General features: G+C 45.9%; 1 protein-coding gene across 1 annotated transcript in view; it reads left to right on the top strand.

Moving 5' to 3' along the window:
• The window catches only part of larp (La related protein), a 140522-nt gene that overhangs the window by 49041 nt on the left and 68227 nt on the right, over positions 1–23254 (top strand). The window contains exon 7 of the mRNA XM_050182736.3: positions 8581–8759. Coding sequence (XP_050038693.1) covers positions 8581–8759 — 179 coding nt within the window. The remainder of the gene's footprint in view (positions 1–8580; positions 8760–23254) is intronic.

Genomic DNA, 23254 nt, shown 5'->3' on the forward strand with positions numbered 1-23254 from the left:
CTCTGAAGCCAACCTAGTTGCGGTTTCATTCATCACCTCTATGTCATCTTCATCTCTCTGTTCCAAGGCTGCATATTTGTTTGCAAGCACCAGCCTGAATTTGTCTGCTTTTACCCTTACTCCCTCTACGTTGACCTGTTTCCTCTTGACCAATTTTACTCTTTCTCTCTTCAAATTGAGGTGAATCCTAGCCCTCACTAACCTATGATCACTGCACTTTACCCTACCTATCACTTCTACATCCTGCATTATGCTGGGATCGGCAGCAAGTATGAAATCCATTTCATTTCTTGTTTCACTGTTAGGGCTTTTTCAGGTCCACTTTCTGCTGCTACGCTTCTTGAAAAAGGTGATCATTACTCGAAGCTTATTCCTTTCTGCGAATTCTACCAGCATCTCTCCTCTAGCGTTTCTAGAATCGACGCTGTAGTTGCCAATTGCTTGTTCACCAACCTGCTTTTTCCCTTGTTTTGCATTGAAGTCACCCATTACTACGGTATACTGAGTTTGCACTTTTCTTATCACTAATTCAACATTTTCTTGATCTACTTCATCATCATTGTGACTGGATGTTGGAGCGTAGGCTTGTAGTAGCTCTTACTATCTTATTATTATTATTATCTTATTATCTATACCTCTTATTAAGTATGATTACGACGGCTGCTACCCTCTCATTAATGATTAATGCTGTAGAATTCGTCAATGTTGCCCGCTATGCCCTTAGGGATCTGGAATATTACCCCGTATTGCTTCTTATCTGGGACACCTCTATAGTAGAGGACATGGCCGTTATTCAGCTATGTGTAAGCCTCACCAGTTCTGCTCTCACTAAGGCCGATGATATCCCAAACAATGTCTGATAGTTCCTCAAAGAGTCCTGCTAAGCTAGTCTCACTCGACAGAGTTCAGCTGTTAAAGGTTGACAGGGTCAGTTTCCAGCTAGCGCCAACTAGAAAAGTCAGTATCGCAGCTGCAACTAGCCGTGCCAGTAGCCAACTGAAGTACACGAGTGACGTCGCGATTTTGACCTGTGTCGTATCGATGTGCGGCATGATATTATCGTAATGGCATCGTACAGGCTATGCCACTAAGCTGCCGCTTTCAAGCGAAAAGTTGTGCTAGCCGCAGAGTTATGCTAGCTGATCGCCAAATGTTCAAGCCATACGGGACTTCAGCATCGATGAGGAAAACATATGTCTTTGTAGGGGGCAAGGGGAGACGCCTTTGGGTGTGCCGCAGTGAGATCACAGCGATAAGGAAGATAAGCACGTGATAACAGAGGAGCTGTTCACCAAGATCGCACTGTGTTTCGGTGCATACGAGTCGCTCCGCATTGTCTGCGCATGCATGGGCACGCGAACGCGTGCTTGCATGTGCACGCCCGCAAGTGTGCGAGGCTAACACCGATGATGACGTAGGGTGAGCTCGACACGTTCATATTAAATAAATGCTGTTTTCATTTTGTGAACGCTGTCCTCACTTTCTTGTTCGGCCTACATTCGAGGCAAGTTTTTAAATTTTTTCAGGCTTCCGACATTCAGGGTTTAGCTTAGAATTTGGGCTGGCCTAGATTCGAATAAATACGGTATATTGGATAGAACAATGAGCTGCCGATGCAGTCTACTGTTGTGTGTGTTCTATGATAAAACGGAACTGTTTACTGTAATGGTCCCATGTCACATTTTAGGTTATAGCAATTAAATCTGGCTACTGGGTGTGCGTGGTGTGCGTGCCAAAAAGAAAAAGAGAAGTGGTATCCTTTGGGGAAAAAATAACACCAGCCACTTTGTTGCATCTGCCTTTGTGCCGTGCACCCCGTGCCAATGTTCTTAGACCTTAGACATGCAGTTTCACAGTGGTGGCCACGCGAACTAGTGGGGCTGCGATCGTGTCTTTCAACTTCAACATAAAATTGTAACTCCCGTTGGTCCCGCTTTTATGGCGGTGCTATGTTTTGGTTTCTATTGTAAGTTGACCCCCCACTTTAGAAGTTTAAATTTAAAAAAAGTGGTCGACTTACAATCATGTAAATACGGTAATTTTCTACCATGCTCCAGCACACGATCATTTTCTTTGATCCGCTCTCATCTACCGCAGTGATCATGGGGCACTGATTTATACCGCTAGTCTGGTGCCTGTGGTACAACGATACGGTGTATTGTGTTAAGAATCCATGAACTGGGCAGCCTCCACAAATGCGCGCAGTTCACAGAAGCACCCACACAACAATGCGAGTGTTCTCGTGCACGGCTCGCAAGATCATGTACAAAGCCAAGCGAAACAAATGCAACGGCTCACAGGCTCCTGCATGAGATTGTCACCGGAAGTGCGCCGCACAGCAAAAATGCAAGAGAAAAAGAAAAGAAAAAGGCGGGAGAGACATGCACTTCATGCGATCCTCCGGCTAAGGTATGGGAGAAGGCAGGGAAGGAATTTCGCCTGCAGAGCCTAGACGGGGCAAGTGGCAAATGTGTCATGTTGGCAGTGAAGCTCACCTCCTGAAATGGTGGGTTCATGACACTTGACATATTTCTGTCTCTGCTAATAATGAACCAATCAAACAATTTCTTCCGATAGAATGCTTTCTTGAGAGTACGTAATAATTTCCAATATTTAACCAAATTCACTATGCGGTCTTGTGAGGGCCCTTTTTAACAATATAAAGTGGTGTCTGTCATGTTGGTACGATCCAGAGAAAACATGGGGAAGGCGGGAGATGGAAATTCAAGATGATGAGCAAAATGAGAACAAGGTGAAAGCAGGAGCCAACGTTTCGACAAGTGGACTTGTCTTCTTCAAGGCGACGTATGCTTTCCTTGCCACAGTTCTTCTAAAGGGGAGAGGGCGTAAGGTGGGTGGGTGGGGCAAGGAGTGCAGGTGTGTTAGCATGTCGAATTTAGAATAAAGGAGTGCTATGCACAAGGTCAGGGACTCGGCCGTCTCTCAATCACATGTCAACACCCGTGTGTCAGCCGGCGTGTCAGCGGCATGCACAGCAGCCCTCTATTACCTGTTTCACTGGTAGTCGTAGGCTATCGTGTCTCCGAAAGAAATAATAGAAGGAGCGGCTGAAACCGGTCCTCGTAAAAAAAAGAACGAAAAAAGAAGGGAAAAAAGAAAAAAAAAACTGGCATGGTATAAATAAATAAAAGGTGAAAAAATGCAAAGAAGAAGAATGAAAAAGAAAAAGAGTGAAAAAAAGGGGGAAAACGCTAAGAAACCAAACTAAGTGCTGGTGCCTATAGCTTGAAATTTATCATAGCAAATAGATTCTAAAGCTCCCTTTGAAACGTTTATGCCTATTGGTAGCAATGCCTTGAACTTATGGATAAGGTATGATTCTCTGTATTTTCTTTCTCGTTCACAACGGAAATTTTACTGTAAGATGTAGAGTTTAAGTTCATCAATGTTATCACCTGGTTGGTTGAAATGCTCGGTGACGGCTTTGGGAAGCTTTTTAGCTGTGTCCATGCGATGTCCGTTTAATCTGACGTTCATTGATTGTTCTGTTTCACCGATATACTGTTTCTTACAGAAGAAACATTCAAGCATATAAATCACATCTGAACTTGTACAAGTGAACCTAGATTTGACTTCGTGTGTATAACTAGTTGTGGTGCTTTTAATTTTAATGTCACTTTGAAGGTGTCTGCAAGTATCGCACCTGGGGCGACAGCATGCTTTTATTACGGGGGAATGCTATTGGCTGACTTTTGCGTGCACTAACGTCTTTTAAAGTTCCTGTGGCGGCGATAGGTAACCCTAGGTACATCCGGGAATGCTTTTCTCAGATGCTCGTTACTTGATAATATTGGGTGGTATTTTCGTAGGATGTTTTTTATGTTTGGGGGAGTGCATTAGAATATTTTGTTACAAAGGCCAGCGGTCTGTCAGATTCTAGTGTGGGCTGTTTCTTCGCCAATTCCGACTGTCTCTCCAATCTTGATGCGACATCATAAGCTCTATTGAGAGCAACTTGGGGATAGTTCCTTTCTGCTAGCGTTGTTTTAAGGTTATTAGGTGGCGGATATAATCGTGGTCTTCGCTTTTCGCTTGTCCGACAAAAATTCCTTGCTTGCAGTGTAGTGGGTGATGACTGTTGTAGTCTAAATATTGCTGGCTATCTATAGGCTTCTGGTAAAGTGTTGTTCTCAGTTTTCCATTTTCTATGTAGACCGTCGTGTCCAGGAAGTTGATCTGACTAGGAGAGTGGTGAGCAGTAAATTTAATACTCGGATGAAAGCGATTGAAATGGCTAATTAATTTGGTTAATGCGCTTGTGCTGTGTTCCCATATTATAAATATGTCGTCAATGTAACGAAGATGTGTGTGGAGTTTTAAAGGGTAGGATTTCAACAGGTCTGCTTCAAGCTGTCCTATGAAAACGTTCACATACGTGGGAGCGAATGGTGTTTCCATGCTAGTGCCGAAAGTTTGCAGGTAGTGAATACAATCGAATTCGGAATAGTTGAGCATGAGAACTAACCTAAGGAGTGTGTACTTGGGGATTGATTGTGAGGGATGTAGAAACGACTTCAATTCCTTCACTCATGGGTATGTTAATGTAAAGGGTAGAAACATCCAAATTGACTAGAATAGCGCAGTCAGAAAGGATTTGGTTGCTGTTGATGCCGTCGATAATTCGAAGGAAGTGACGCGTGTCCTGAACAAAAGATGGGAGAGGGGGGAATGTTTGACCGGTGGTGATTTAAGAACTTATATAGTGACTCAGTAGGTGTGTTATTAGACACAATAGGCCGACCTGAGATTTCTGCTGTAAATATTTCTTCGACCGGAACTTTATGTATTTTAGGAAAAAGATAAAAGCGGCCTGCTTTTTTGTTCTTGGGCATCATGAAACAATATTCAGATTGCGTGATTGGTTCCCTGGACAGGAGCTCCGCTATTGTGTTTTTCACAGTATTGGTGTAGTCTGAAGTTGGGTTAGAGTCGAGTTTTCTCTAATGGGTGTGGTTGCTCAGTTGTTTGGAGGACTAATTCTTATAGTTTTGTATAGGCCAGATTACAATACTGCTGCCCTTGTCTGCTGGTTTTATTACAATATCGTTCCTTTTCGCAAGTTTTTTAAGGATTTGGTGTTGAGTAGGGGACAAATTTTTGCATTTCTGGCAATGCCTCGCTGACTCTAGAATTTCCTTTGATATCAGCTATATGTATAAATCCAGGTCTGGGCAGTGTTCGGTTTCCGGTGGCCACGTGCTAGGTGGTCTAAGAGAGTCTCTATCTTGTTTTCCTACGTTTGGTCTATCGAAAAAGAACTCCTTGGTGGAAGTTCGGATGTGATTTATATGCTTGATGAAGTGAGCAACACTTGACTTTATTACTTCAGAGACCCCATTCGGAGTATTACATAAGGGGTGGTTAGCGTTTACATGGTTAAGTGCAGGTTATTATGGTGAAATGCATGTCTGAACAGTTTCCAGAAATTCTGAATGATATGTGACTGCGGCAACATTGCAGTAAAGGTCGTTCTAGTCTTTAGCTGTCTGAGAAAAAAATGAAGCTTGAAATGTGACAGTTTGTGTGCGAGGACGAGCAACGTGCAGTTGATAGCGCTATAATATACGTGAAGAAGGTGGCATGCTGTAACGAGTGTTATTTGGTGAGCTGTAAAAGAACTTGTGGTAAAGAGAGTGTGGCAGTGAGGTGACGAAAAACAAAAGTTGTCAAGCTGGATTCTGCTTTTAACAATGAAATGCTGGTGTCATATGAATATGAAGAATGAATCTACTTGCATGATTCTGTACTGATTTGAGTGCAATGACATATGTTTGGTGTGGGTAGTGGCGGCCTATTCAAGTTGAGTTGTGGCACAGCACTGGCAGCATGTCATGAGTGACAGGGCTATCGTGCAGCGAAAATATATGTGAGGAAGACGAAGATGCCAGTCAGCGGCGAAACGAAGCGGGAGTAGACACGTGAAGCGTGCGAATCATGTGAAGAGTGAAGAAAAAGGAGGCAAAGGTGCATGAGCTGGCATTGCTGATGTGGCCGAGGGGCAGGGCAGACTCATCATGTGCTGTGCTCACGAGACGGGAAGCGGCAGCTTCGAGAACCATGGACTGGAGAGGGGACGTCCGAGAGTTGGCTGGCGACAGCTCCAGCCCCTGAGCTCCGTCTACATTACTGTGGCAGTGCTTCACGGCCCTGGTTCCGGCCAATGCTGTTGTTTCCGCACTGCCCAGTGCTACGGAGGCAATCACCCGGCCACGTCGGCAAGCCAGCACACTACCGACCACGACCACGTCCTGCGCCACGGGAGTCCCATGCACACTGCCGCCAGTGTGGAAATCAGCCCAGTCAAGCGACAGCGACAGAGGCAGACATCTGCGTCACATCCGAGCTACAACAGCCACGTCTAGTGCCATGTCGGACCGACTACATGTACTGCCACATCGTGACAGTCAGGCTGTTTTGTTTGTCATTTGCCTTATTAGGAACTGAGAGATTATGGTTTAAGTGTTGGCGGGTTGTGTATGAATAGCGAGGTTATAGATTTAGCATATGTTTACACAGTTACTGTTTGTAGCATTTTTTCATTGTTTTTTTTTTTTGCGTCTAACTTGTGTTATGTTTTCTGTTGTGTGCATGGCCTCCTGTCTGTCGTGAATTTAGGCACTCTAGAGGACACAGGAGACCATGCACATTGTTCGATGACAGTGTTCTATTCAGTAACACTGCAGACGAGTTACAACAAATGATTGAGGGCCTTAACAGAGAGAGTGTAAGAACGGGGCTGAAGATTAATATGTAGAAGACCAAGATAATGATGAATAACCGGGCAAGGGAACAAGAATTCAGGATTGCCAGTCAGCCTCTAGAGTCTGTGAAGGAGTATGTTTACCTAGGTCAACTAATCACAGGGAACTCTGATCATGAGAAGGAAATTCACAGAAGAATAAAAATGGGTCGGACTACATACGGCAGACATAGTGAATTCCTGACTGGAAGCTTACCGTTATAATTGAAAAGGAAAGTATACAATCAGTGCATTTTACCGGTGCTGACATATGGGGCAGAGACTTGGAGACTGACAAAGAAACTGAGAAGAAATTAAGGACTGCGTAAAGAGCGATGGAAGCAAGAATGCTAGGCATAACTTTAAGAGACAGAAAGAGAGCGGTTTGGATCAGAGAGCAAACCGATATAGATGATATTCTAATAGACATTAAGAGAAAAGAACGGCGCTGGGCAGGTCATGTAATGTGCAGATTAGATAACCGTTGGGCCATTAGGGTGACAGAATGGGTACCAGGAGAACGGAAGCGCAGTAGAGGACGACAGAAGACTAGGTGGTGCGACGAAATTAAGAAATTTGCGGGTGCTAGTTGGAATCAGCTGGCACAGGACAGGGGTAATTGGAGATCGCTGGAAAAGGCCTTCGTCCTGCAGTGGACATAAAATAGGCTGATGATGATGATGCATTTGTGTGATCTGGGCCATTTCCTGTGCCTTCGCGAGAGCCAAGTGGTGTGAAGGTGAGCCTAGGTATTCATACACAGTCCAGCAACACTTATACTATTACTTCTCAATTCCTAATAAAACAAATGACAAACAAAACAATCTGACCGTCACGATGCGGCAGTAGCCGGTCCGACATGACGCAGATGTCTGCCTCAGTTGCTTTCGCTTGATGGGCTGGTTTCCGCACTGGCAGCAGTACACCTGGGACTCACGTGGCTTAGGACGTGGTTGCTGTCGGCAGTGTGCCGGGTCGCTGACGTGGCTGGGTACAGCTGTGTGGGGCTGGAGATGGAGCTCTTGCTAGTCAACTCTCGGACGTCCCCTCACCTGTCTGTGGTCATCGAAGCTGCCGCTTCCAGTGTCCAGAGCACAGCTGGTGATGCATCTGCCCTGCTCCTCGTCTACGTCAGCAAATGCCAGCTCATGTGCCTATGCCTCCTTTTTCACCACTCCTGTTGTGCTTCGCGCATAACATGTCTACTCCCGCTTCGTTTTGCCGACCGGCATTGTCGTCTTCATCTTCTTCACATATATTTTTGCCGTGTGATAGCTCTGTCACTTGTGACGTGACAGCATTACAGGTGTCACACCTCGTTGGTACATGAGATGAGACTGATGGAATAGCTTTCTCAGTGCCCAATGTTAGTGTGTGCACAGCTTCCCAGCAGGAATGTGCGTGCCGACAGTAGCGAAAGCCCGAAAGCTGCACTGTCTCCCCTGCAGAGCCGATGGAGCGACTGTGTGTCCACTTCGTTCTGGCAGCCAAATGCACAGTGCATTTCTAGTGATCCTTGAACCCTCTGTGAGCCGTCGATACTCTAACAGCCTGAACACACCTTGAGTGTCGGTGCAAATCGCCATCACAATATACCAGATGGTGAAGAGTCATGTCCTTGAAGTGCTTGCATTGGAGCCGCGTGGGCATGCAAAGCAGAGCATAGCATCGAATGAAAAGCCTCACAGGAAGGATGGGCAGCAATGCCTTGGATGGCATGTCTCCTCCGACAAAAGTACACATTGACTCTTAATGGCTTTCACTTTGTGTTGCAGTTAAATTGGTTGTGCAGGGGCATACTAAGTGTAGCTGTTTTGCAGGTCCAGAGGAGGGCTTTGCATCTGCGGCCCCGATTGCCTCATCATTCCTGGGCACATACTACTTCAACCAGGGCTACATACGTGTGGACGAGGCAACGTTACGCGAGTATGTACGCAAGCAGGTCGAGTACTATTTTTCCGAGGAGAATCTTCAGCGGGACTTCTTTCTGCGCCGAAAAGTGAGCCAACCCTTTTTATAATGAATTGCTATATGCATTTACATTGATATAATGAACCTTTCTCTAGTTCATATCTTGTAATGAAGATTTGCAGCTCGATTAAAGGCCAACTGCAATGATGTTATAGACCACATAAAAAGCTCAGTTTCAGATAATTTAGACATCAGTATCTTTGTGGAAAACTTTACGCTGGAAATGCGAGTGGGCACTTCATAAGACGCTCTCAAAAATCAATGTTTTTCATACCAAAACTGGAAAGAAAGGCCGCCATTACCAGTTATTGGCAGGGACATATTATGCAGACTGTAGAGAACCAGTGCCTGGATCGTCCACTTCCCTTGCTTGTGCACTGTGTATCAGTGAAGGGATCTCACATGTCTGCTAGCCACAGAGTTGGTATACTTTGCTAGCTGCCTTGTGCACTGTGCCAATGCCGTTTGCATGCCCTTGATGTCCTTTTAATGCAAACTGCTCTCCAAGTCAAGCCGATTTTCTCTATCTGGCTGTTTACGTTCAAGAGCATGGTGTCGATGCGTTCTGCCTTGGTTCGAAAAAGAGCACATTGGGGTGGTAAATGCGCGCAAATATCCCCGCTTAATGCAGACGCGGTCCAGGTGTGGCGCAGTTACACTGCATTGGCGGAAATTGAACGCTGTAGAGCCTGGTGTGGCTGGCGCGGAAATAGAACATGTCCTATCACACGCTGGAGCCGCTGAAACAGGGTGCATCGCGCGTGGGTTTACTAAAGAGAGCGTCTTGCGTTTGGGCCTTCGCCAATCAAAGAAGCACTCACTCGCCGCGCACTCATGCACTTTCGTTATGGCAACAACTGATCGCCGCACTGCTGCGGGTCATGTTTAAAGTGCAGGGTCAAATTTTAGCTATCTTAGTGTCTCTGACATGACTTATCTGACTTCACCGGCTACTGCCTAGCACGCTGGAACTGCCGGACTCTTTGACTGATCAGACAACTACTGCCATCTGCAGCAAAGGATAAGTAGCTGAGGCTTAGCACGATCGGTGCTAAAGTAATTACAGTCGTCCTGCGAAAGCATTTGCCAAGCAGATCTTGATGGGTAAGTCACTGTTCTGTTGAAATGAAGCTTGTGCAGCTTTGTCAACTGCAGTTTAGATGCTTTGTGCACGTTGGCTGGTCTGCACCGCACTTGCTTGCTGCACTGCGGTGCATACTTGTGCTCTGAAAGCTGTGACGGGTAAGATGTGTTCGGCCTTCCTTTACTCAACATTGCGTACTGCACAGCCATCGCTCGTGTTTAAGTACACATTTGAGCACCCGACAGCCAAGGAGCGCATCAACATTCCTGCAACAGCTCGTATCACAAGTGCAGCAGGGAGAATGCTCGCCGAGAGAGGCGCCCGTCAACTCGCAAATGATGAGCGAGCAGTGTGCCTGGCTGCCTAGGCACAACTGAGAGACCAACGGTTGCGTACTGTTCTTCAATGTTTACCATACAGTAAAAGCTCATTAATTCGAATTCCGCGGGGATGCTATGAAAATTCGAATTATACAAAATTCGAACTAATGAAAGTCAGAGAAAAAAATCGCTCGGTTAAGGCGCGTATATAGTCTGACGTGGCGTGAGCACGCGCGCACACGCTACGTCACGTTGGCGTGAACAACGTCTATACTTCGAAGCGCTGGCGCAGCCAACATAACCGGACGCGGCCAGCACGGTCCGACGCGCCCGACGTCGGAATGGCTCTTGCTCCATCCGCGCGTTCGTAGCGCTGACTGGGGCGGAGAAAAAAAAAAATGTCGCAGACTCGCGCGAAATGCGAAGCATCGATTGCGATAGAAAATTAGTAGATAGCTATACGAAGTAACGATAATAGTTGTATCGGCCGTATATACCTGTAAGCATTCGCTTACTAAATAATTTAACAAGCACTGTGTCACGCGCGCACAGGTAAGCATGAACACATCTCGCTCGATGACTGCGGAAACTCGCTGGAGTGAAAACACGCAGCAGTCGCAGCGAGCGAATTGACGTTCGTACAGCTCTCGCTTCAACGCGAACGAAACGTAAAAAGCACAGTGCATACGAAGCTACCGGCACTACGCGCACTCAACAAACATCGCGGATCGCTTTGGAGATGAGGCCCACGCGGGCGCGCACTTTGGCCACGTCGCAGATCGCTTCCAGGATGCGGCGCCCGCATGACCGCGCCGTAAGCAGCAGCCGCCGAAGATCGTCCTCCCGTCCCTCCCTTGCCTTACCCCCCCTGCCTCGCGCGCGACAAGAGGGGGCGCGCTCCTCGCCACCTTCCCCTCGCGCACGCGAGATTGAGCCGCGTTCACTGGCTCACCCTCGCACGCTCGTACACAAAGACGACGGCGCGCGGCGACGGTATTATCGTCCTTGCCGCTGATCGAAAAAGCAAGGCTGCGCGACCCGCGCGGCGACGCCAGCGTGCTCCCGCGCACTAGCACCCTCCCCATCCACGATGATGCGGAGTTCGAATTATCGGTGGCGGTGCGGATTTCAGTGTGAATAAGCGGGATGTGTTACATATTTCTTTCAATGCATTGTTAGACGGACCGCGGCGACTACTTCGAATTATCCGAAATTTCGAATTAACAAGCTTTTACTGTATCCGCATCGTTACCGCTTGGCTGCCAGGTGCATGCATCATCTGCATAGACGCTATTTGATAGCTGCTAATAACATTAGGCCCAATTAACAGCCCTGCGGCTTTGCCAAGATTACGTTGAGAGTATACGATCCTATTTCATATGATTTCCTGACACCATTCGTGACCGAAGCACAAGAAATGACTCAATACTCTGGATGAGTGAATAGTAAATTCTAGGCTCAAATTGAATTTGAAGGAAATGTAGTTCAGGTAGTAATATTTCGTGACGCATATTTTGTTGAAGAAAAATATGGCAGCATTTGCTGTAGTTAGGCTAATACACAAATGCAAAGTTTCTGGCTTAAAGTGAATACCGTATTTACTTGCATAATGATTGCACGTGCTTAATGATCACACCCCTGAATTTTGTCATAAAAATTTGATTTTCTTTCCTTTCCTGTGTAATGATCACACCCCGTACTTGCCACAGCGACGTCGTGTGCCAAGTCTAGCTAATGATGATCGCGCTTACCACCTGTCGAATGTTACGCGAACGCTTCTTCAAGACATACCAAGCGGTCTGCACGCACCAAACATTCTTAAGCAGATGCCCCATTTCATTCCTTTCATCATTTTCTGCACTTCCATGAAAAGAAAGCTACAACCAAACTTGCCTTGGCTTTATTATTTGTAGGCTTTATAATAGTTGTGGTCAACAAAAACAAAAAAGGCGCCTTTCGATTTCTCTCGTCTGCACTCGTGGGCACGTAACCTAATCGTGAGCGGCAATGATAGCAGCCACATTTACACTGATACGTTAGAAGTGTACCCTATTCATATGCCGACGCTTATAACACAGCTAAGATATTCGCCTACCCTTAGTGGAAATGTGCCATATTAGGATAGTAGTGAAAACAAATGCCGCAGTTTCCGCAGCGTGCTCATCATGCTGTCACTGGCAGCTAAGCGCGCCCATCTCTGTTTCTGTCCTCTCAAAGTGGTCATGGCTACATTATTGCCGCAAACTTGCCGATAGCAACAATATTATTCATTACTCATATGGAAGAAACTGTTTAAATGCACGTAATGTACTCACAAGAAGAAAGAAAATTGCGTTTAGCGCGTTCTGCTTGCTCCGCCGGCCGCCATTTTTGTTTTAGTGTCCCGCACTGTTACAGCGGCAGCCATCTATTTGTTGACTTGTTGTCATCCTGCAGCAAATGCGGGAAGAAAAAGTTTCCATTTCACGGGAAATTTAACCCGCATAATGATCGCACCCCTGAATTTGCGTCAATTTTTTTGACAGAAGAGTGCAGTCATTATGCGAGTAAATGGGGTAGCTGTAGTCTTTGTATAAAACCTTGACAAAAGAGCCAGAAGTTGAAAATGTGTTTTAAAAGAGGGGGAGGAGGCACTCGCATAGTGGCAAGTTTATTTTCAGTGCTGCTCTGCAGATATTTTTATGCCTAACATTTCTTCACAGCACCAGCAGTATGGTCAGCAGTAAAGAAAATTTATTTACAGACTTAGTGCTCGGAGTTGTGGTTCGGCATACTTGAATTTTGTGATTGTCAAGCCCACGGGGGCATTTCACATTCAGCCGTCGGGCGGCTCGATGTGTGTCGCTTAGCCGTATTTACGTAGCTACATAGCCGTGATTCTACGAAATACAGATGTCGCATGTGACTTTGACTGCGGAAGCTGCCCGATGCTTTCAATCTAAATGCAAGCTTAACCCATACTGTTCATAAGCACAAAGATGAACTTAAGGGGAGACGCACTTAGAAAAATTATTTTTCTTGAAATCTCCATTTTGGGTAATTAAGGACTTGTAAAATTAATCTGGCTTATTAAACTTTTATTTCCCTCAAAGTCAAGCTGAATTCAAATGAGAAGTTTGTGAAAAATCAATATGAATCATTTAAAAAGCACATATGTACATGTATGTGGACTATTTTCAAACACCAGCCTTGGTGTTTGGTGACACAGAAAGAATGACACAGGACAGACGCCAGCGTCTGTCCGGTGTGCATTCTTTTTGTTTCTTGTCCTCAAAACAGGCTGTTATAACCATGTTCCATCAAGCCAGCAACCAACTAGCCCATCTAAGTCTGTTAAATGAAAGAATTCGCTTTCGCGAGAATTTCATTGTTGCGAAATGAGACAGCACGGATACATAATTCATTGCAGAACAAAACTTTAGTGTTGAAATTCCATTAACCTACTTTGGCAAGCTTGCTCGAGGATATAGAACAGCAGTGCCGACAGCACAAAGTGCATGCTTCGATCAGCAGTGGCAGCACTGCCGTGGAGCAGTATTCTCGGTCACTTTCACTCTGAGACACAATTACTTTTGCAAAATTTTGCGTAACAGCACCGGATGCAGAGCAGTAGCGCTCCACGTATGGAGCAGCATTTCTCCAGCGCCTGCTGTCGCCAGTAGGCTCCAATGCATCCTGTGCCGAGCGCAAAAGTTATGGTATCTCGTTTACCCAAAGGCTGTGCATTGAGATTACAGCCCCTTCACGCAAATATACGTCCGACGCTGAATCCTCACACGATTCCTGGTGGGTGGCATTAAAACCAGCATTCTTGAAGCAAGGAATACATAATCCTGGACGATCGCTCAATCATGGCGCAATGCGTGGCACTCCACGCTGCGACCGCAACCTCAAGCGCCATAAACAATTCCACGTCGGTGGGCCATGGATTTCCTTGTTTTTGCTGCATTTTTCTCGGCAAGGCACACATTACGCAGTACTCTGGGTGGGCAGAAACCGTTGTCACATGTTGGTGGCAACATGTTGCCGCTTCAAACGGGCGATCAACAAACAAGATGGCGGCCAAGACGTGTTTCCGGCGCGATTGCTTCTGGCGCTTGGTTGTTTCTGTAAACAAAAATGGTGACGCCCACGCTAGTGTAATGTGGTGGTAGTTTACGCAATTTTTTTGCAAAGCAATCACATTTGAGCACATTTTAAAGCCTGCTAGACTTCTGCGAGTAGGTAATTTGTGGGGTTACGTTCCGGCAAATTTTATTGATGCAGCTTTGTAGTACACCGACATTTCCTTGTCGAGAAGTACGGAATGCATTGAATGCTATGGGCGTTAGCCGGGGATACGAAAATATTTCATTGTCGGGAGAATTTTGTAGTCGCGGGATTTCGTTATAATGGGTTTCGACTGTATTAGTTCATAGTACTGAGGCATTATTGACGTGACAAGGAAAGTGAATAATGATTGTTATTCTGAATTTCGTAGTACTGAAATATTTTAACATTGAAACTATAAGAAGTCAGCAGGTTATTTCTGAAAAGTTAGCTAATGTGGTGTTCGTAGTAATGAGGTTTCACTATACTGCTGACTCAAGGTCCAAGCAGGGTAGGCATAAAAAAGTGGCAGTTTCACCCTAAATGATGTGTGAAGCATTGCTTGCGATATCAAATTATTAGACAGCTGTACGAAGAAAGGAGAGTAGTTTTATCGGCCGTATAAACTTGTAAAGATTCGCTTACTAATTAAATTAACAAGCATGGTGTCACGTGCGCACTAGCAGACATGAACACATCTTGCTCGATGACCACATAAACTTGTTATCAAAAGTGTTGGCGTGAGGAAGCGTGGCAGCGAGTGACCCTTCGTGCTGCCTCTCGCTTCAACGCGAACATGGTCCACGCTAAGCCATCAGCACTTGGCGAACTGTGCCCTCATCGCTTTCAAAATAGGGCCTGTGCGGCCGCACCAGTAGCACCCCCTCCCTCGGTGCCGTGCGCGCATGGAAGGCACGAAATCGAGCCACCATTGTCGGCGCGCCCTCGCCCACTTTCACTTGCACATGCAGCATGTGGTGCACGGCCGCAATGTTATCACTCTTGAACTTCATACGGAGCACATGGCAATGCTGATGGCAAAAATGCACCTGGATTGCCCATGTAATTGCTATCGCAATAAAATACAATAACATAATAAACTGCTGTTTACTAACCTGTTAGAGTACAGTGAAAGTGACATGTCAGTCTAAATTGATTTGATCTATAATGATGAAACCTCGTTAAACCGTAGTTGGCGGGAGCTCGAAAAAAGTATGTACTAATGGTAGTACTGCGCAACTGAAAACCACTTACCTGTCAAAAACAGAACTCGGAGAGAGTGCGATGAAAGGGAAAAAACATGCAGTAGTTATTCACTTCGCGTGACAAAAGTCTGTTGTTTTAATTTGATGCCGCGGCAGCCTAGCAGTGACGACAGTGGCCTCAAACGTACTGAAGCTGCGAGCCAGCTTATTCAGCCAGCTCCCTCTTCTCGGCAAACACTTGCATGGCAAATTCTTCATTGGCGTTGCATATTCTCCGTGCACGGGCGCGGTAGTGTTGCAGAAGTAGCAGGGTGCCTTTTTCCTTGCGGGGGGCTGTTTTCGTCGTGACGATTGCATTCATGAGGCTGACGTAATGCACAGCTTCTGCCACTATTGGGCCTGAATCGCCCGTGCTGTCACTTTCCGTGTCCTCATCACTGTCGTTAGGCAACACTTCCACAACAAAGGCAACGGCGGTGAAAAGTCTAACCTCGTACCTGACATCCTTTCGCGGTCACAGTAGTGCTGCCGAGCAACTTCTTCGCATTCCAAATGCCACACACCATAGCCAACGGTAGATCCCTGTCGCATGCCAGCGTCGACTTCTTTGTGCCATGTTCGATAGCATGAATGATGTCCATGCTGAGCACTCGGGGATTTTACTTTACTACTTTTAAAAGAAAACTACTGTTTAAGTGGGTACGGTTTAACGAGGTTTTACTGTATTTGAATGAGTCAGTTCTGGCATAATATGGAGTTATGGTTTGCTGGCAGGGTTGCTGGGTACGCGTGGTTACAAGGAGTGTTCGAAGGCTAGCTTTTGGTTAATTGGTGAAGAAGGTGAAGCCGCAAGTTCTTCCTTCTTACTTCATGTGAGGAAATGTTAATGTAGTTCATAAGTTGAAATGGTAAGGCAAATGTAAAGAATTAGTTCTATACAAACTGGACAGCTCGTCTTTTAGTTCATTCAAGACTATGAATAGTATTAGATTTGACATTAGAAAGCTTTTTCTTGAGTTTATATTTAAAAAAACGACAGCTTGCAAAAGGTGGAAGCACATATGTTGCGAATATGAAGTTTCCGGGATAGATAGCAAGTAAGGGTGTCGCCTAGTTATTTCTGATTAGTCACTTCATGGTACGGTGAACAGTCTAGTTTATAAGTATACGAAAGCAGTGCTTTTTGTGATATAGGAAGGAATACACATTTTTCCACACTAGTGATTATTCCTCATTGTTAGCACCAGTGAGAAATGCTAGTTCAACAAGTGTTGAGGTCATCCTGGTCACTACAACAAGTTATCTAATGGAACAACATGCATTGTCTATGAACAGCCTTATTTGAACATGTGTGGGCTGCATTCACAATATCATTTGCATAAAATAAAAACAACAAAGGGCCTAAGACTCTGCCCTATGGAACACCAGATGTGACTCGAAGTAATGGTCGCACTCGCGCAATGATCGCACCCCTGAATTTTGTCGTCAAAATCCGACTTTTTAAAATTTTCCCGTGTAATGATCGCACCCTGAACTTGCCGCAGTGATATGTCATGTGCCAAGTCTAGCTAATAATGATGGCACTTACCATCTGTCGAATGCTACGCGAGCGACTCTTCAAGACAAACCAAGCGGTCTGCACGCACCAAACATTCTTAAGTAGATGCCTCATTTCATTCCTTTCATCAATTTCCGCACTTCCATGAAAAAAGAAAAAGCTACAGCCAAACTTGCATCGGCTTTATTATTTGTAGGCTTCATAATGGTTTTGGTCAACGACAACAACATAAAGGGCGCCTTTTGATTCTTCTCGTCTGCACTTGTGGGCACGCAACAAATCGCGAGCAGCAATGATAGTGGCCACGTTTACACTGATACATTAGAATTGTACCCTATTCGTATGCCGACGCTTGTAACACAGCTAAGATATTTGCCCACCCTTAGCGGAAATGTGCCGTATTAGGATAGCAGTGAAGACAAATGCCGCAGTTTCCGCAGCATGCCCGCCAGGTGTTTCTATGTCACTGGCAGCTAAGCGCGCCCATATCTGTTTCTGTCCCCTCAAAGTGGACATGGCTATGTTATTGTCGCAAACTTGCCGATATTAACAATATTATTCATTACTGATACGGAAGAAACTTTCAATGCGCGTAATGTACTCACGTACTCATGTACTCATGTCGCAAGGGAAACGGAGAGGCAAAGTCTCCAGTACCAGCCTTCAACGCATCCACAACATACGACGACATGAATATGCAGGGGAAGATGGTCGCGCGTTCTCCCCACAACCATTAATGCAAAAAAGTTGCTACTCACATTTACCGCCGTAGCAGCTTCTTTCTTGGGGCGTAACTGTCGGTGCAGGGGCGCCTGATCAAGGAAGTACTATTACCGTCACTGCAATCACTTTGACGAAGCTATTGCTCTGTTGTAGATGTCCCCAATTGAAAGGTGCTCACTGCCATGACAGTTCTCAATCCACTATGTTTCAAAGTTTGTCCTCAGGGGCTATGAATAATTCTTGTTGGTCTTTCCTAAAAAGAAATTATCACACATCATACAATACACGCAACTAAAACCGTACAGCAATGCAAGCACTGCACAAGCAGTGTTTACCCACCTTTCGGAAGCAGTGCCTGCAGTTCTTCTCAGATACTGCTGTGTGTTGCAGCACTGCATTACAGCCAGCATACACGCTCAACGCAGTCAGCTGTTCGGGTTCAACAGAGACTGGCATTCTGCACGTGCTCAGTGGCATGGATTGGATGCAGGTTCGAGAAGCACTATGCGGCTACGGCTTCAAAAATAGGAGCACACGCGTTTGCTCTTCTTTAAGCTGTGGCAGCTTTTGTGTTGTAAGTATATTAAACAAATTTGCTTTACGTAGCATGGAAGTCTGCTTTTATTAAATAATGTTTTACAAAATAAATTTGCTATAGATCCCTGGAAGAAAAGAACACAAAACAAATGTCCGGCCAACGAAGAGAGCTTTTGTTTCGACTGTACAAAAAACGTCATTTGTATGCACGCACCATTTCCAAAGCGTTGACGTCACGCGAAAAGGCATTGGCATGAAGAAAGGCATTTCTACAAAATCGCACTCCAGATTGTGGGTGGGTCATTGCATTGCACGTGTGTCATCGATGTGGTGTCGTTTGTGGTGGTTGAGCAACGACTGGATATTTCATCAGGCATGTAACTTCATCCTAGTAGTGTTGCGTACATAGTGGTTTCATTCGTGGTGGTTCGGCATTGACTGAATATTTCACTGGGTTTCGTTTGGAGAAACAGGGCCTTGCCAAAAACTGAATGGACAAGAAAGTAGCATACTCAGTGTGAAGGAAAAGTTGGACATGCTTCGTAGCATTGAAACTGGAACATCGAAGAACATCGTCGCACGTGCGTGGGGACTGCCTTTGACAACAGTTTGCGGCATATGGAAAGTATGGGAAGAGCAAAGGAACAGTGCTACATCGAACATAAAGAGTGCTACTCGAGGGGTTCAGCCTTTCCCAAGGTTGAAGAGGACTTGATGTGGCTGAAAAAAGGCAGGGCACAGAACTTACCTGCCAGTGGCCCCCTACTCGCTGAAAGGGCAAAAATATTTGCTAGTCAAATGAACTGCAAGAACTTTCCTTGCTGCAACGTTTGGCTAGCAAGGTTTAAAGTGCGCCACAACACAAGTGTGAGGGTGATTTGCGGAGAGGCAGCACATGCGGACCACGAAGGTGACATGGAATGGCAGATTGAGCCGCTGCCGGAAACTAGCCAACTACTCCATGGAAGACAATTTCATCTTGGACGAGTCGGCACTCTTTTTCAGACTGCTGCCCAACAGAATGTTGACATTCAAGGGCGAAAACTTCACAGGTGGCAAACACGCCAAAAAAAATGCTGTTGGTTGCTTTCGTGGTCAACGTGACAGGAAGCCAAAAACTGCCACTGCTTGTTATCGGCCAGTATGCGAAACCAAGGTGCTTTAAAGGCACCCAAGTGCCCTCTAGCATCATACAGAGAAGCAACACAACACCTTGGATGACTTCAGAGCCTCTTGAGGAATATGTCTGGCATGGGAATTTTGCAGGAGAAAAAAGAGAAGTTATTGCGCTCGACAACGCGTCTGCACACGTGGCACTGGATAACTTGAGCACAAGCTCGTCTTGCCACTGAACAGCACAGCGCTTGCACAACCTCTCGGCCAGAGCATCATTCGCTCAGTCAAGCGTTTATACAAAAATAACTTGCGCAGAATGCTGCTAGCAATGGAGTGTGGCAAGACATGCTGCATCGACATGCTAGGTGCAATACACCTCTTAGCCTACTCGTGGTAGCAGGTGGATTTTGCCATAGCCGAGAACTGCTTTGCTTGAGCGAAGTTCATTGTGCGCATGAGCAATCGTGAAAACTAAGAGAGTGCCGATGACTGCGACAGCCTGCTCACAGGTGTGGAGCACTAAGGTAACCTCACCAAGGTGAGGTTCTGCATTTTGAATCGTTCCGTGGCCTAGACAGCAACGTGGCAAAATTTCCTGACTGATCAGACTGCGAGATAGTAGTCGGTGTTGTGCCTCGTGAAGTTGAAGATGATGACAACAATGGTGACGTCAACGCATTCGATTGAGGTCCACCTCTGACAGCAGCTGCTGATGCCACGGCTGTGATGTGGGCATTTGCCGAGAAGAAAGACCTCATGGAGAGGTTGGCCTGAGGTCTCTCGGAATTTGAGGATGCTATTGTCGCTGCAAGGCCTCCGTGGCGGCAACTGAAACTGACGAACTTTTGGTCCATTGCTTCGAAATAAAGGAAGCTGTGTACTGTGAACATTACTATTCATTACTTCTTTTTCATTTTTGAAAGGTAAGTCCAGCTAATTCATCGTTTTCGGTTAATGTGTATAACTGGTTGGTAGATATCTTTTCCATGTCTCTGCGAACTAAGCATTAACAAGGTTTTACTGTAGTTAATAAAGTTCACATCCCAAGCACTGAACTCTCTGACATCGGTTAGTTTTCAGCACAATAAGTTATACAGTCAAATCCACTTATGATCCCAGATATAACAATATATCAGTTGTAATGACCACAATACAGTGTATTTATGATTTTCGAATCCTGCCTATTGAAACTGCTTCCAGATGTAATGAACGTTTTTTAAATCGGTGTACTGTTGCAATGAATGCATCAAATGCTGTCAAAGTAAAAAGAGGGCACATGCGAAGTACGAAAGCATGGAAGCGCAACCAAACTAAGTGCACAGCAGTGCGCACTACACTCCAGTCCAACCAGGGTGGGTGATATGGCCTTTGAGATGAGCAAGCGAGCCACTGCCATGCACTCATTTTGCAAGCTGCAAATAAGATCACTCGCCTGAAGGCTGTGGGGGTTCCACTCTGCGTGCGGCTAGGGCTGAAGGCGAGCTCCGGATCTAGCCCCACGCAGTCGCTTTGTGTTACTCCCCTACCAGTAGCGCGGGAATCGCGGCTACGTCGGGTTCGAACGAATAAGGCAACCAGCGGCGTCAACTGTAAGAACGTTTATTGCTACCGGCAATAAAGAACACTGGCAGAGGGGCATCCTCTCCGTAATAGTAATAAATAGGCTGGCCTCGTTGCCCGGGATAGTCAGGCAACGTGGTCACTCACGGGTAGCGGCAGGTACTCCAGTCCGGCAGGTTATGGGTCCGGCCTCAGAGAGAGAGGGTCTCCCCCGGTCGCGCTGTTTTGTACCTTTTTACCTGGGCGAGGGGAATGTCCTCCTCACCTGTCAGCTACCTGCCCGCGAGTCGGGGAGGAAGTGCGCGTCGCGAGGGAGAATCGGGAGAGGGCATAGTGCGCCTCTCCCCTGTCTATGCCGGCTCTCGACGCGACGGCGCGGGGGAAGATGGGTGCGTGTGCTCCCCACAAGGCATGCCTCCAGGGAGGAGCAGGTGGCGCTCAGCATAAACAGCATGGCACGGGGCGCGCATTGGTGTGATGTCGGATGCTATGATGGCGGCACTCTCTTTTTGTGCAATTGTCTGTGCGGCGCCAGTTGCCGCACCACACCCATTTCAACCATTTGGAATGACCACCTATGTCCATCCATCATGGGAACAATGGCCGCTCAAGCGTTTCTCACATTACTGTTGATTTTGGCACAGCCAGCGAGAATGATGCACCACACGTTGTCACCACACATTGTTGCATAGGATCGGCAGTTGCTACACCATTATCGGGAGATCATGGTGCGCCGGGACTTCGTTGACGCTTTGGTGATTGCCGATAACTGTTCGCGGTGACATTTTACCTTTTGAACATCACATGTTACGCCCAAAGCGACATTGATAACGTAATTTTACAGCTCTTGTGTGGCTGACGCGTAATTGTAATGCTGAGACCATGATGTCCAAGACCTCACGAAAGGGGGGCATACTGCACTAGTTTCCGAAGGTAATGCTTCCAGCTAGCTAGAATGCTTTGCTCTTTTGTGCAGAATACAGTCATGTCCCACCAGTAGTAAAATGCATAACAAGCTCTCGAATAAAAAAATAGTGACTACACTTGCTTTCTTTTTTTTTTTTTGTGGCTCACTCTGTTACCGCTCACCCTGTTTTCCGTTCCTTTTCATTACCCCTTCTACCTTCCTTATTGCTCGTTCTGAGCTGCGCTACAAGCCTATACCAACTCGCCCAACCCGCCGTGGTTGCTCAGTGGCTATGGTGTTGGGCTGCTGAGCACGAGGTCGCGGGATCGAATCCCGGCCACGGCGGTTGCATATCGATGGGGGCGAAATGCGAAAACACCTGTGTACTTAGATTTAGGTGCATGTTGAAGAACCCCAGATAGTCGAAATTTCCGGAGCCCTCCACTACGGCGTGCCTCATAATCAAAAAGTGGTTTTGGCATGTAAAACCCCATAATTAAAAAAAAAATTAACCAACTCGCCCAAACTGCTACGCTCTTGGCTACACTTGCAGTTTCGAAATGACAGGTGACAGGAACAGGGCATCGTTTTGAAGGGTGAATACAATGATCGCGTTTCATTTAACTATGAAGTTCATTATAAACAGGCTCGACTAGCATGATGCCCTGTGAAAAATTTTAATAAGCTGGAATGTATCCACAAATGCGGTTTCGTATTGACTCGTGTAGCGAACCCATCTTTTTCAGAAAAGTTGACGTCAATTTGGCGGGAGAAAAGAAAACTTACATCAGATTTATAAGAGTTGACTTCATATCGCAATGTAGATAAGAAACTTGCTACTAAAACCTTAGCTTTTTAGTAGAAGTGCATACGCAATGTATATGCAACTGATTTTTTTTTTATTTATTTATTTATTTATTTACAAATACTGCTGTCTCAGTTTCTGAGACATAGCAGGAGTGAGTACAGAGTAAAAAAAAAAAAAGAATACAATTACAAATACTTTCAACAAAATTCACCAGAATACAAGAAAACATTAACAGAATACATAATTACGCAATTCATTTTCAAAATGCTCAGTACCGAGTCTGCGCAGAGACCCATCAAGTTTATTCCATAAATCCACCGTCCGCGGAAAGAAGGAAAACTTAAAAGAATCAAGATTCGACCTGAAGGGCACAATGTTCAGGGGATCAGATCGTCGAGTACAGCGTGCAGAAGCTGCAACAAAAGAAATCGGTGCCAGAACACTCAAGCCGGTGTGAACTATCTTATGAAGAAGGATAACGCGATCAGAAGTACGCCGATGTTCGAGAGATTGCAGCGTTAAAACGTGCGCATGCGAAGTAGGCGAGAATTGCCGGTCATAGCGATGAAAAATGAACCTGATTGCTTTTTTTTGGACAGATTCTAACATAGCTATG

This window comes from Dermacentor andersoni, chromosome 4, assembly GCF_023375885.2.
Source record: "Dermacentor andersoni chromosome 4, qqDerAnde1_hic_scaffold, whole genome shotgun sequence".
Classification (NCBI taxonomy): Eukaryota; Metazoa; Arthropoda; class Arachnida; order Ixodida; family Ixodidae; genus Dermacentor; species Dermacentor andersoni.